Below are 14,532 nucleotides of genomic sequence, written 5' to 3' on the forward strand. Positions count from 1 at the left end.
TGAGCTGAGCGTCGCAGCAGTACGGGCTGAGCAAGCCCTCGTGTTCCCCGCATCGGGTCACGCTTTGCCCCTGTGTTTTGCAGCAGGACGGAGCTGGCGCTGGCACATGGCAGCGTTTGCTGTGGAAGGAGGGCTGAGTCGTGGGGAGGAGGTTGAGGAGAGCCCCAGGCAGAGCCCCAAGGGCTTTGGGTGCTGCGTCTGGATCAGCTCCACCGACAGATTTTGTGCAAAAGCTTTGAGTTGTGGGTTTGTGGGAGGAGGGGGGTTGTGGGAGGAGCGAGGCCCCTCGCTCCTACTGTCTGGAAAATTGCACCCCTGGATGTTTTATTGCAGGATGTTTAAGTACAGAGGGCTTTACATTTGGTGAACCCCAAGCGCGGGTGCCACAGCGCCGGCTTTACTTTCGTTCGAAGGAATGTGGAGGATGTTTGGAGCCCTCCCCCTGCCCCGTTTCCTTCAGCGAGCCATGCCGCCCGGCCAAGACAAATATTGGTGGTAAACTATTGAACTTCCCTGGTCCCGATGCTCCCCGGCGCTCACAGAGCAGCGCCTGTTCTCCCCCTTCCCCGGGCAGGGGCCGGGCTGGGGAGGCACAGATGTGTCCTGGTGCTGGGGACCCTGGTGAGCGTGCGGTGACCCTGGAGAAAATGTCTTCCCTGGGTGTGGGGCTGAGAGAGCCCCGTCTGTAACAGGGTGTGTGGCGCTCTGGGGAGGGAGCGGGGTTCCCTGACATGTGGCACAGGAGCCCCCACCACCATCTCAAGGGGCATTTCCCTCGGCATCGCTGGTGCCAAGCTTGTCGCAGTGAGAGCGCAAAGCTGGTACGAGTGGATCCCTGCTAATGACCCGGGTTATTAATGTCAACGAATGGGGCTGGCATTAATGAATGATGTGGTGATTGCTCAAGGCCTGGCCTTAGCGAGTAGCTGGCGGGTCCAAAGGGCAGGCTGGTACGGCGTGGTCAGCGGGTTTAGGGTGCTCTGGCCGGAGCCTCCGGCTGCCCTGGGTGCAAGCGAGTGCGAGCTCCCATGCGGGGTGTGCGTTGGGTGCTCCTGGGCAGGGGGCTGTGCTTGGGGACGCGTCCCCTGTCCTTGGAGTGGTGCTGAGGAGGTTGGGACGTGCCGCTGTGGGTGGCGGTTGTGCCCCCGATTTGGGGTGCCGTGGGGCAGGGCACGCCTCTCCCCGAGGGGCCGCGAGCTCTCGGCTGCGGGGCGACTGGGGAAGCTCCTTCCCAGCATCTCCCGCTGCCTTCCCACCACTGCAGCAATCCCTCCCCTTGCCCCGGGGGGTTCATGGCGAGCGTGGGAAGGACTTTTCCCCCTGTTCCAGCCGCTCCAGCCGTGGTTTGAGCCCTGTGCAGAGCGGCCGACACTCCTTGCCTCCTTTCCCTCCTACCCACCAGCAAACAGATCCCCCTGGATCTGCTGAGATCCCTTTGCATCCAGAACGGAGATCCCGTGTTTCTCCTCTTGGACCCATCCCAGCCTGCCAGGACGCAGGACCAATCCCAGAGACGATGCCCCTGGAGCAGGGGAGCTCGCCGGCATCCCGGCTGCGTGTTCCCTTGGCAGATGGTGCTGGAAAAGTTTTCTCTCCTAAAGAAAACACGTGCACGTGGCGGTTTCGGTCTCCTCCGTCCTCCCTCCCCGTCTCTCCCTGGGCTGGGCCAGCTGCTCCCAGCCAAGATGGAGCTGCTGTTCCTGGCTCCAGCCCTGCCTGGGGGAGAGCGTGGGTGCCTGGGCTGGCTGAGGCTGCTCAAATGCCAGCAAAGCCAGGGGGGGAAAAAAAAAAAGCTGCTTCTCGTGGCTTGTGGCTGAGGAATTGCCCAGCTGTGGGGTGGCTGAGGAGGGGCAGGGGTAGCACAGCTGGGGGGAGGCGGGTGGGATTGGATGGATGCCACGGAGCCAGAGGGTTGTCCCCATTGGGGACGCGTGGTCCTCACCAGGACGTGGCCCCCACCGCAGCCCCTCTCCTGAGAGGCTCCTTTGTGCTCGGGGATTTCTGTAATGCCGCGGCACAGTGCCGGGGATTTCGGAGAGGGGCAAATCCAGGCTTACCCCTCGCCGTAGGGCAGCGGCAGCTGATGGGGTCAGGCTCTTATTTCTCTGGCAGCAAATTCCTTAAAGGTGAAACCCTGACAGGAGACAGTAACAGAAATGCTTTCCCATCGCCCTGCTCTGGTGCGGGGTGCCCAGGGGGTGGGAGCTGTGCCGTCCCACGGGGCAGCCCAGCCTGGCAGGCACTGTCACCACGGGCTGGAGGTCGGGCGTCCTCCCCACCCTTCACATCCTTTCACTCATTTTCTCCTGCCCGGCAGTTTCTCGGGATAACACCCTTTTGTGGTGCGTGGGGCCGTGGCTGAGGTTTGGTGCTGGCAGAGGACGTTGAGGGACCTCATTAACTTTTTCTGATTGCTTTTGCATTGCCCTGGAAGGGCAACTTAAATAACTGGAGCAATTTGAATAATGGCAGTAATTTAAATAAGCTACAGAAGCCCAGACCTTGTGTTTGGGGCGGGCAGACGAGGTGCCTGGCAGTGTGGGTGACAGGGAGCTTTGACACTGAGGCAGGGGACGGTGGCACCACGGCACGGTTTGTGCTGGCACTATCAGGACCCCGCAGGACCCCTCCTCTCCTCCCAGTGATGTTTAAGACAACTCTGCTTGTTTTGGGGTGATCACAGGCTCTGCCTAAAGGTGTTTGGTGGCAGCTCAGCCGTGTTTGGGTCCCTTGGTTTCTCCCAGGGCAGCGATTGCCGCGGGTGCTGCCGCAGTCCCTGCTTGTCCCCGGGGAGCACCTGAGCATTGCAATGTAGAGGCAGCGGGTGCTGCTGCCCAGGGGATGCTGTGAAGTGATGAGCTTTAAGAGCAGGTGTCAGTCACTGTCAGGTCTGTATCAGAAGAAGGAAGCGAGGTTTTTCTCCTTTGACCGCTGGTGTCGGAGCCGAAACACCTCCTTGGCTAACGGGGTGGGTGGTAATGAGAGTTGTGGCTGTATAAAAATGGAAGCAGGTTGTTTACGGAGCTGGTCCTGCCCAAGGATTTATTCCTGGCCTGGCTGGTGGAAAACCTCTGAATTACCCCCCTTCTGCAGGTGCTGGGGGGGTCTCACCATCCCGGGTGCTGCCGCCTCGCTCCCCAATCCCGGCTGCAGACGGGGAAGGGGAACATCTGCTTGTGTTTCGGTGGGCCTGGCGTCCCACCAGCCCCGTCTCCCCTTCCCCCTCCTTTATTTATAGCATTTCACCAACATCTGGAGTTTGAGCCGATTCGGCGCTGGCTGACTCTGAGCCGGGGGATGGAGCTGAGTGAAACGTGTGCGGCCGGGGAGGGAGGGAGCCCCCGAGCCCTCCCCAGCGGCGCGCGGGGGGCCGCAGCATCCCGGCGTGGAGCTGAGGACCATCCCGGGGCTGGGAAGCCCCAGGAGCGTCCCTGCTCTGCTTTCCCCTGCGGCGGGGACGGTGTGAGAGCTGCCGTGTCCTCACCCCGTGGCACAGCCCTGGGGGTGCTCTGCCCCCCCGCCCTCGCAGCGCTGCTAGCCGGTGGCCCTGCTCTCTGGCTGGGTTTCGAGGCTCCTTTGACATTTGCCATCAGCAGCCAGCCCTGTCCCCACCGAGAAGTGTCATCGAGGTCCCCCTGGCCCGGGGGGATGCAGGGCTATAATAGCCCCCTTTTCTGGTGCTGCTTTAATGGGAAGATTTGAGTCATTGCTGGGGGAAGGGGGATGAAAACCAGCCGGGCTGCAGCAGGCGGCGGATCCCTGGCACGGCAGTGAACGGAGGCAGCGATCCCGCTCCTGGCCGTGGCACGAGCCCAAAGCCTCCCCGGTTCTCATGGCGAGCCGGTGGCCACGGTGAGGGTCCCGCTTTTCCCGGCTTTCCTCGGCTTTGTAGCGTGAAAGACGGCAGGTTTTCATGTTGGGGACGTGAGGACCCCGCTCCCCTTCCCGGCTCAGGGTGATAAACATCTGCTTAAAGTTAAGTAATCCCGAAATCCGAGCGAAGGCAGCAGCCTTTGAGCTTCCAACAAAATTGTAGTAATAATAGTGGCAATTAAAGCTTGCCCGCGGCTCCGCTCGGCTCCCAGTATAACCATTACTGCCAGGGGAGGGTGAGGGTGTAAATGGGCCCCTTGTTCTGGCGCTGCTGCCGCCTCGGGCCCCTTTCCTGAGCGGGTTTCTCTCCCAGCTTGGCTCCTTCCCGGCTCCCAGCATCGCCCCTCGCTGCTCCGTGGGCCGGTGGTTGGGTTTGGGTCGGGATCCTGCGCTGCTGGAGCTGCCCTTCTCCACGACCCCCAAAGGCGGCCGTGTGTCCCCTCCCGTGTGTCCCCTCCCGTGTGTCCCCTCCCGTGTGTCCCCTCCCGTGTGTCCCTCGGCGCTCGCTGCCTGCAGGGATGGAGAGGTCCTGGCTGGAGGTGAGGCGGTGGGGATGGACACTGAGGCCCCGAGCAGTGTCCCTTGTCCCCCCAGCACATCTCGGTGTCCCGAGGTGGCTGTGGAGCGGGATGGGAGCCCAGTGTCCCCCTGCCAGCGGAGGTTTTCCTTGCAGGGAGCAGGCGAGCGAAGGAGCCATTTTCTGGCTGAAACCACATGCGAAAGGAGAGGAAACGCCACGGGAGCTGACTTGAAAGAAAATATGTTAACAATGTAAATCAGGCAGGAATGCTCCTGCCTGCGTTGTCTCCAGCTCGGCCAAGCCGAGGCGGAAAGGCTCAATGTGTCACAAGGTCCTTCTGTACTGGGCACTGGGGAGGCCGCACCTTGAATCCTGTGTCCAGTTCTGGGCCCCGCACTTCAAGAGAGATGTTGAGGTGTTGGAGCAAGTGCAGAGGAGGGCGACCAAGGTGGTGAAGGGTCTGGAGGGTCTGACCTCGGAGGAACGGCTGAGGGAGCTGGGGGTGTTTAGCCTGGAGAAGAGGAGGCTCAGAGGTGACCTTAGTGCAGTCTACAACTACCTGAAGGGAGGTTGTAGCGGGGTGGGAGTCGGCCTCTTCTCCCAGGCAACCAGCGATAGGACAAGAGGACACAGCCTCAAGCTTTGCCAGGGGAGGTTCAGGTTGGACATTAGGAAGCATTTCTTCTCAGCAAGGGTCATTAGCCATTGGAAGGGGCTGCCCAGGGAGGTGGTGGAGTCACCATCTCTGGAGGGGTTTAAGAAAAGCCTGGCCATGGCACTTAGTGCCCTGGTCTAGTTGCCATGGTGGTGTCAGGGCAATGGTTGGACTCGGTGGTCCCAGAGGGCTCTTCCAACCTCATTGATTCTGTGGCGTGTGAAAGGGCGGCGCAGCCTCCTCGGGGCAATACCGAAGTGTTTGTGCAGGGGTGAGTGCTGGCGGGTTTCTGGGGAGCCCAGATAACGTGCCGCTGTCCCAGGGAACGCTTCAGCGCAGGGCTTGGGTTTCACAAAGGCAAAATCCCCCCGGGAGCTTAGGAAATATCTTCCCAGAACACAACCAGGGAAACGTTGGCACCGGTCAAAAAGAAAATAAACAGCAGAGCTGGCACGAGACACAGCAGCTCCGTGTCGACGGAGCACGTAAGGGCAGAGTGTCTGAGCGTGGGCTGGGGTCTGGGATTGCTGAGCCCAGAGAGGGGCTTTGCAGAGCTGTGGGCTAAGCCCAGTTTTTTCCAGTGGCTGAGGATTGTGTTAGTCGGGAGGTTTAAGAGCCCAGCGAAAGCCCCAGGTCATCTCTGCGGGAGGATAAGTAGTTTTGACTGAGGATTTCTGCGCAGAACAGATGCTGAATTGGGATTATTCATTCATTTATTTATTTTAAAACAAAGATCTTGAGTTCATTTCAGTTAAGGGCCTCGAAGTGGAGATTTTGGGGTGAAAGCAGAGCAAGCCCGCGTAGGACACGGCACCGGGTACCACCCTCAAGGCCAAAGGGAACCTGCAGCCGAAGCTTTCCCCTGCGTGGTTTATTTATGGAGTAACTTGATTTCACGGGTGATCCCGGGGGATCCCCCGAAGGCGGAGGGACCGGCCCTGCCGAGCCCCGGGGATCCCTGGCATTTTGGGGTGATTTTCTCGGTGCTTTCGCGCTGCTGCCAGAGCTCTGACTCTGTGAAAGTGGAGCAAGAGGAAAACGGTTTAAAAAGGTCCTTTTTAAACCCGAATAGGTGACCCTAGACATGTTCCCATCTGCTCACAAGACGTGCCCCCCGTTCCTAGCCGCGCAGAGCCCCGTGCACCCTTTAAGGTCGCGCGGACCCGACCCTCTTCGCCTGGTTGAATCATTTCCTGTTTTCTCCAGTTTTTGAAGAACTCCGAGGCGAGCTGGAAATGTTTGCAGATGGGGTGAACTAACGGCGCTGGGGCCATGGGAAAAAGACGGGTGTGCTGAAGCTGTGGAGGGCAAGGATGCGGGCTCAGGGTCGGGGCTGGGCCCGGCTTAGGTCGCTGGAGCGTGTTGGGAGCCCTGCCCTGGTTTGGCAGGAGCTGGGTTTTATTGATCAGTGGATGTTGCACTGATGATTTTTTTTTTTTTTTTTTTTCCCTGGAGAGGGGCTTTTTACAAGGGCAAGTAGTGACAGGATGAGGGAGAACTGTTTTAAACTGAAAGAGGGGAGATTGAGATGAGATATTAGGAAGAAATTCTTTGCTGTGAGGGTGGTGAGACCCTGGCCCAGGTTGCCCAGAGAAGCTGTGGCTGCCCCCTCCCTGGCAGTGTTCAAGGCCAGGTTGGATGGGGCTTGGAGCAACCTGGTCTGGTGGAAGGTGTCCCTGCCCATGGCAGGGGGTTGGAACTAGATGGGCTTTAAGGTCCCTTCCAACCCAAACCACTCTGTGATTCTATGATTCTATGCTCCAAGCGAGCCCTGGTGCCCACGATGGGTGCTGCCAACGGCAGCTCTCTCTCGTGAGCCCTTTTGGAGGGATTTGGTGCTCTGGCCCCGGGGGGTCGGGGTGGCCGAGCTGTCCCTCCTGTGCCAGAGCAGCAGCATCGTGGGCAGCTCTGACCCGGTGTCCAGCGAGGGCTGGTCAGCTCGCATCCCCGTTTCTTCCCGGTGCTGGGATTGAGCTGGTCAAGCTGGTCCTGAGTCCTGATCTACCTCTGTCCCTGCTGGATGTTGCACCCACGGTCAGAATTCCCCCTGTTTTTTGCCCCAGGACTCTGGGACCGATCTCATTGCTCAGTGTCGGAGAGCACACATGCTCTCTGTGGCACGAAGCAGGTATTTCTTGCTGGGATTATTTGGGTTTCTCTCTCCTCATCTGTGGTCTCTGTCCCCTGCAGGTGACAGCAGTGTCACCCTGGCTGTGTCTGTGTGACCGACGGTGCCTGTGCTCGGTGACGTTGATGCCCTGCGTCTGGGGATGCTCTGCAGAGGGGGGAACCCAGCGGGGCCCCGGGGCAGACGGGTGCTGTGGGGCTGCTCTCTCCATCCCTGTTGGCAGCCAGTGGCTCCAACATGCCAGAGGGGAAAGGTGGCAGAGCCGTGCCCCAGCGTGGCAGGTCCCGGGGGTGACCGTTCTGTGTGTCCCTGCCTGGTGCAGCTCTGGAAGATCCCCCCTTGGAGGGGACAGATGGGGTCAGCCCCCGAAGTGACTTATCTGCAGCAGCCGCGCTCCTCCCACGGGAACAGCCACTGACCCTGGGGGTGCCATGGGCAGGTCACCGCTGTCCCCACGGGGAGCCGGGAGATCAGCGAGTGCTGCTGAATTGATTCAGCTCTTCGCTGCCCTCCACATTTGCCCCACCGTGACCCACAGTGGCCAAAAGCCACCTTGTATCAATACAGAGTTACTCCCTGTTGTCACTGGGGCACACGAGGACCCTGCAGACAGTCCAGCTCCACGGTGGCAGTGGGAAACATCCCTTGGGTTGCCCGGCTCTTGCCGTGCAGGGTCCATGCGCAGCCGGAGCCCCTTGGCATCATCCCTGGGGTCCCCCCTGCTGGGAGCTGATTGTGCCAATGTCACCGGGACCAAGGGCATGGCACTGCCTTAAATAAATAACTTGGGTTAATCCGGTGTCGCGGTGAGCCCGTGTGCTTCGCCCGGGCTCTCGGGTTTGGTTCCTCCCTGCCCAGGGCTGTGGCTGTGGGGCTGAGCTGCTGCCGGGGGGTCTTGGCATATGTGTGGGCTTTATCTGGGCTGCTTCTGCTGAAGGAAATGCATTTTTTGTTTTGTTTTGATTTTTCTGGAATGGTTTTGGACAATTGATTTTCTAAAATAGACTCAATGAGAGGAAATTCATTTGTTAACCTGTCCCCGTTCAGGGGAGCGGGGTGCAGATACCGTGCGTCCTTGGGAGCTTTATTTACGATTGCACCTGCTTTAGAGCAAAACCAAACCTTTAAATTAACCGCCGTGTTTTGTCTCCCCCCCAACCCCTCCTCTGTTAATCAGGATTTAAACGGACAGAAGGAGCTGTGCCCACGTCTGTGCCACCTGAAGAAAGGCCCCAACGGCTACGGCTTCAACCTGCACAGCGAGAAGTCCCGGCCGGGGCAGTTCATCCGCTCGGTCGACCCCGACTCGCCGGCCTCCAGAGCGGGGCTGCGGCCCCAGGACCGGCTGGTGGAGGTAACGGTGCAGGGGCTCAGCACCCCCCGTCCCAGGGAGCCTTTTGGGGTTTCCTCGGCGCGTGCTGCACAGGGATGTTCAGTCCTGCCCAGCCTGGCAGGAGCAGCCGGGTCCTGTCCCCCTCTCGCAGGTGGGGAGAGGGACAGCAGGAGCGATGGGACCCTCGGTAGCCTGAAGCTGAGACAAACCCCCGTCCCATGAGGTTTTCCATCAGATTCCCCCTGTATTCCTCCATAATACGGAGCCGTCGGAGCGATGTGGGTGCTCAGGCAGCGGCTCTGGGGTCCTTTGGCAGCTCGTTCAAAGTGGGCGCTTGCAAGCGCTGAAATCTGGGTGATGCTGCTGGCTCCAGCGGGCACAGAGGAGGGTGGGAGCAGGCAGACTGCTGCCCCTGCGCCCGTCTGGGTGGCTCAGGGTGGCAGCAGGATCCTGCGCACAGATGGGGTGCTTGGGGGGTGCCCGTCTCCCTCCCTGCAGCACGGCGAGCCCCGTTCTGTGTGGCATTGTCTGATGCCACTCGGTGCTGGAGCTGGCTCTGCCTGCCGCAGCCAAAGGGCCGTGGGGACACGTGGGAGCTGTCCCACTGCCTGCACAGGGGACGGGGTCACCTCCTGCCCAGCCACTGCCTGCTAAGGCGTGGGGACAGGTTGGTGCTGCCGGGCTGAGCTGATGTGCTGCCAGGCAGGGGTGTGGAAAAAAGAGGAGAAAAAGCTTTGTGGAGATTTTTAAGACACGGAATTGTGAAAGATGGGGAGAAACTGCTCTTGGAAGCAGCGTCCTGCTCACCGAGCGCTGGGCAGCACAAGTTCTGATGCAGCCTCAGAGGGGGAGCGGGGTTTGCACTCCTGGAAGCAAACACTCGTGTCGCGGAGCCGGGCACGGCGGGGAAATACTAAGCCCAAAGCTCTCGCCTCCTTTCTGGCCCCGTGAATAATTGTTCCCGTGTTGGTGGGGGCTGCTGCCGCTTCCCCACACCTGAAAATTTAATGCCGGCAGCAGCGTGGGGCCGAGGCGGGGAGCGGGGTGCCAGCAGCGCGGTGGCACGGCGAGGGGCTGTGTTATTTATTCATGGGTGCTTGGCAGAGCGCCCGGCGCACACAAAGCGGCGAGGGGTGAGCTGGCGAGCTCGGAAACCCAATCCCCTCCCTACCCGCTCTTTGGGGCTTCGATAAATATTTGATGCCCCCCAGCCCGTGCCGCCTGGCTGAGCTCAGCCTGGGGTGAGCGCTGGGCGTGAATCGGGGTGACCTGGGGGGGCAGGAGGATGCTGCTGGGGACGGAGCGGGGTTACGCCAGCAGCTGAGGTTGCTGCTGAGGTGCAAAGCCTGGGGAAGGGGGGTTCCCTTTCCATCCTGGCCCTCAGGACCCTGCTTCTGCCTCGGGTTGGTGTTCAGGCATCCAAAATGCAAAGGGGAGCCTGAAATTTGGGGCTGGCTCTGCAGCATTCGCCTGCCTTGTCCCTTTGCAGTGGGGACGAGCAGCTGCCGCCTCTGGGTCGTGCCGAGGCTGTCGGGGGGCTGGGGCCTCGGTGGTTGCGATGCAGCCACGACTTTGCAGCGAGAGGGACCGTGGCTGGGCCAGGACCAGCCTCATCTGCTGTCCTGCTTCCCTGGGATGTGCTGCAATGTCCTGGGTGCCTCTGGGCGCTGCAGGGACGGGGTTACCCTCGGTCCCCGACTCTGGCATCGCTGCGTTTCAGGGTCCGGTGCAGGAGAAGGCAGTTGTGTGTCTGCAGGAGGAGGAGGAATGTAAATACGTTGGTGCTGGTGATCCCGGACAGCCGGGGCCCTGCGGGAGAGCAGGCGTGTGCAGCCAAAGCGTGCGGTTATAACGTTACGTGTGGCTTAGAAAACCAAACAAATCCTGCCATGTGCTTCTCCTAACCAGACTGCTGAAGTCTGATTTGTTTCAGACAGCTGTAGTAGTGGAGTCGCTGGTTTTAAGAGGAGGAGGTTGCTCCGTTCCTGGTGATCTCTGTACCACCGGCGCTCCATCCCCCCTGAACCAGCCCACGGCTCTGCCGTCCCTGCGGGTGCCAAAGGCAGGACGGGCGGCACAGGGTGGGTCGAGCTTTGCCGGAGACGGGCTGGAGTGTTGGGAAGGGTTTGTCACACGAAAGCGGGTCCAGCAGCGAGGGGCCGGGTGGTGCGGAGACCTTCCCTGCGGGACAAAGGGTGATTCATTCCCCACCCTGAACAATGCCGCGGCACCACGATTGTCCCCTCGCCGCGGGAGCAGAGGATCACGTTCCCCAGTGGGTCCTGCTCACAGGCAGGGAAGGGAGAAATGAATCCGTGCAGAGGGCACGGGGACTTGCCCACTGGGGACATGGGAAATCCGTGGTTTTCCATCCCGGAGGGATGAATGGTGATGTGGTGATGCCACAGGCACCAGGACACAGGACATGCTGGTGGCACCCAGCCTGCTGCCTGTGCGCTTGGCTGCACCCCGTAGGCAGCCTGAGAATACGTGGGGCACATCCGAGGTGAAGTCTGGGTTTGAAGTCACTGCAGAGGGCTGCCAGAGCCTTCCAGCTTGACCTGGGGTGAGGTGGCAGCTGGGATTCCCCATGGACGTGTTTGGGATGGGGCAGAGGTGGAGGTGTGCGGTAACACGAAGGATGCTCTGAGAGGCACCGGGGGGTCAGGGGGTGGCAGGAGGCCATGGCTGGCTTGGGAGGGGCAAGGAAAAAGCCTGTAGCCTTCCTGTCATCCCAGGGGAAATTAGAAAAGGAAAATCCCGTCCCTCAGGGGGTGAGGAGTCCGCTCTGGGGGGCTATGAGCAGGACCAGCCTCTCTGCCGCGGGGGGCACGGACTTGGGTTCTGACGCCGTCGCTTCGCAGGTGAACGGCATCAACGTGGAAGGGCTGCGGCACTCGGAGGTCGTGTCCCACATCAAGGCCCGGGAGAGCGAAGCCAGGCTGCTGGTGGTGGACCCCGAAACAGACGATTACTTCAAGAAGCTGGGGGTGACCCCCACGGAGGAGCACACCAAAGGTGAGAGCTGGGCCACCCTGCGCCGGTGCCGTGAGTCACCATGTCACGGGTGGGATTTCAGATGTGAGGGAGGGTCACGTTTCCCTTCTGCCTCATCCCTCCGTGGTTTCCTGAGCACCACCCAGCTATTTATAAACAGTGAGAATACTTCCTAAGCCAGCCAAAACCCAAATTGTTATTTTTACATGGTGAATAATTAACTTAGGAACTTGCTCCCGTGAAGTGGCTGAGGCGGAGTGTGGTGGGAACTGGGGGGAGCTGGGCGCAGGAGGGAGAGCGTGATGGGTTGGGATGGAGAATGGATTGAGAGCAGCCCTGAGGAGAAGGGCTTGGGGGTGATGAGTGACGAGAAGCTCACCATGAGCCGGCAACGTGCGCTGGCAGCCCAAAGCCAACCGTGTCCTGGGCTGCATCCCCAGCAGCGTGGCCAGCAGGGCGAGGGAAGGGATTCTGCCCCTCTGCTCCGCTCTCGTGAGACCCCCCTGCAGTGCTGCGTCCAGCTCTGGGGCCCCCAACAGCAGAAGGACACGGAGCTGGTGGAGCGAGTCCAGAGGAGGCCACGGAGATGCTCAGAGGGCTGGAGCCCCTCTGCTGTGGAGACAGGCTGAGAGAGCTGGGGCTGTTCAGCCTGGAGAAGAGAAGGCTCCGGGGAGACCTTCTAGCACCTTCCAGTGCCTGAAGGGGCTACAGGAAAGCTGGAGAGGGGCTTTTTACAAGGGCACGGAGTGACAGGATGAGGGGGAACGGTTTTAAACTGAAAGAGGGAAGATTGAGATGAGATCTGAGGAAGAAATTCTTTGCTGTGAGGGTGGTGAGACCCTGGCCCAGGTTGCCCAGAGAAGCTGTGGCTGCCCCCTCCCTGGCAGTGTTCAAGGCCAGGTTGGATGGGGTTGGGAGCAGCCTGGTCTGGTGGAAGGTGTCCCTGCCCGTGGCAGGGGGTTGGAGCTAGATGGTCTTTAAGGTCCCTCCCAACCCAAACCAGTCTGTGATTCTATGATAAATCCCCTGTTTCCCTTCACTCCACGAAGGAGCCTGAGGGCGCATGGAGAAACGCCGGAGCAAACACGGTGTGTGTGCAGGGGGAAGGGTTTCATGCCATGGTGATCACAGGGTGGCTCTTGCAGGAAATGTTTTCCTTGCTGTAGAAACCTGGCAGCAAAAGCTGCCCGTCCGCTCCCCAACCCGCTGCGCTGCAGGTCCCGGGTGGGCGGGAGCGGGCGCTCCCCAGCCCGTCCTGCCCCGCTGAGCCCTGTACGGCTGCTCCTGGTCTGGTCTGTGCTCCCTCAGATGCTCAACGGGGAGATTTGTCCAAAGAAATGAGTCAAACGATGCTGAGAAGCGCATGGGGCGAAAGCGGTGTCAGCTGCTGCGTGTCGGTTCGAGGAGGAGCTGGGCGAGGGCTGTCCTCAACGTTTTAGGCACTGAGTGTATTTTAAGAGCAATGCACCTCTCAGGATTAAGGAAATAGGAAATTATTTCCAGACATGCCAAAATTTGAAATTACTTTTGGTTTTAAGTCCAGTTAAGGAAAGACTGGACATGGCACTTAGTGCCATGGTCTAGCTGACATGGTGGTGTCAGGGCAATGGTTGGACTCGATGAGCCCAGAGGGCTCTTCCAAGCTGACTGATTGATTTCTGATGAAGAACCAGGTGAAATCAAGTAAAGTGGGAGGAATGGGAAGGGATTTGGTTCCAGAGGGCACAAAGGGGATGGACAGGCTTCTGCGTGGGCTCGGCAGCAGCCCAGGACAAAGTCAGGAGACAAGACACGCTGAGCTGGTGGGGTGGGCAAGGGAGAGGCAGGCTGGGGTGGCCAGGCGGGCGATGCTGAGGGATGCTTGCCCGGGGCCAGCGATCCCAGCTGGGTGTATTTACTGTGTATTTTCTGTGTGTGGTCCGTAGGTGTGGTACCCCAGCCCATGACAAATGGATCTGCACAGACTCAGGTGAGCTCCAGGGTGCTCCGATGGCCGGGTCCTGGGCAGCGTCCCGGGTTGGCTCGGTTCAGGGGAACGTGCTGGAGTGATCAAGAGGGCTGGGGGGTGAGGCCAGGCTCCTGGCATGTCGGGTTGACTTTGCCAGCCTGCAGAGTAGCGAGGGATGCTCATCATGTCCCCAAGGCTCGTTTAAGCTCAGCTTGACTGCTGCTGGCTGATTTTAATTGCTTCCCGCTGCAGTTTTAGTTTCGGGCCTGAACAAGGCTGGTGTCAGCCCCCTGTAACCCCTGTTCCCAGGGGCAGGGGGAGGAGGACAGGGACCCCGCTCTGCCTGGCACAGGGGATGTGGGAGAGCAGCGGCTCTGCTGGCAAACCCCAGGGAGCTGCTGTGTGTGCACGCGTGCGTGTGTGTGCACGTGTGTGCAGGGTCCCTTCAGCAGGACCCTCCCCTCCGGGTGCTGGTCCTGGCCCTGGCCCAGCCGGGTGTTGCTCTCTGCCTGCTGGGGTGACTGGGGTGTCTGTCCCCACCAGGCTGGAGCATTTTTCTGCCTAGCTTTTTTTTTTCTAATTATTTTTTTCTAATTATTGGGTTTTTTTCTTTAATTCTTTTTATTTTTTTAATTCTGTCTTTGTGCAAACTGGACTGACGTTTTAATCTCCACCAGCTGAACGGAGGATCCACATCTTCATCTCACAGTGACCTTCAGAGTCCTGGGAAGGAATCAGAGGTAAAAACCCTGAACATTCCCCTCCCCTTTACACGCTGTTGTAGGTACACACTTGCCCCATGGTACGGTGTAATAACACCTTCCAGTGCATTTTCAGTGTTGTCTCACAGAATTGGGCACACTTGTATCACGTGTGCTTGTCCCTTCGGGCATCACGACCTCAGGGAGGTGGCCCTGCCCCAAACCGAGCAGAGGGGAACGTCAAGGGGTAACAGCAGTGAGTTAATTGGTGCTTAGTGACTCGTGCTTGAATAGTCTGAAAGGAGGTGTAAGATGAAAGGACGTTTACAAGAGTTTTGGATCTTAAGTGTAATTATACTGACGAGCTACAGGGCAGG

The 14,532-nt window shown here is 59.7% G+C and overlaps 1 protein-coding gene across 2 annotated transcripts in view; it reads left to right on the forward strand.

The window, feature by feature from the left end:
- The window catches only part of NHERF2 (NHERF family PDZ scaffold protein 2), a 32,514-nt gene that overhangs the window by 13,634 nt on the left and 4,348 nt on the right, over positions 1–14,532 (forward strand). For both annotated transcript variants that reach the window (XM_068422062.1, XM_068422063.1), the window contains exons 3-6: positions 8,354–8,530; positions 11,374–11,527; positions 13,432–13,475; positions 14,132–14,194. In XM_068422062.1, the coding sequence (XP_068278163.1) occupies positions 8,354–8,530; positions 11,374–11,527; positions 13,432–13,475; positions 14,132–14,194 (438 nt within the window). The remainder of the gene's footprint in view (positions 1–8,353; positions 8,531–11,373; positions 11,528–13,431; positions 13,476–14,131; positions 14,195–14,532) is intronic.

Source organism: Nyctibius grandis, chromosome Z, assembly GCF_013368605.1.
Source record: "Nyctibius grandis isolate bNycGra1 chromosome Z, bNycGra1.pri, whole genome shotgun sequence".
Taxonomy (NCBI): Eukaryota; Metazoa; Chordata; class Aves; order Nyctibiiformes; family Nyctibiidae; genus Nyctibius; species Nyctibius grandis.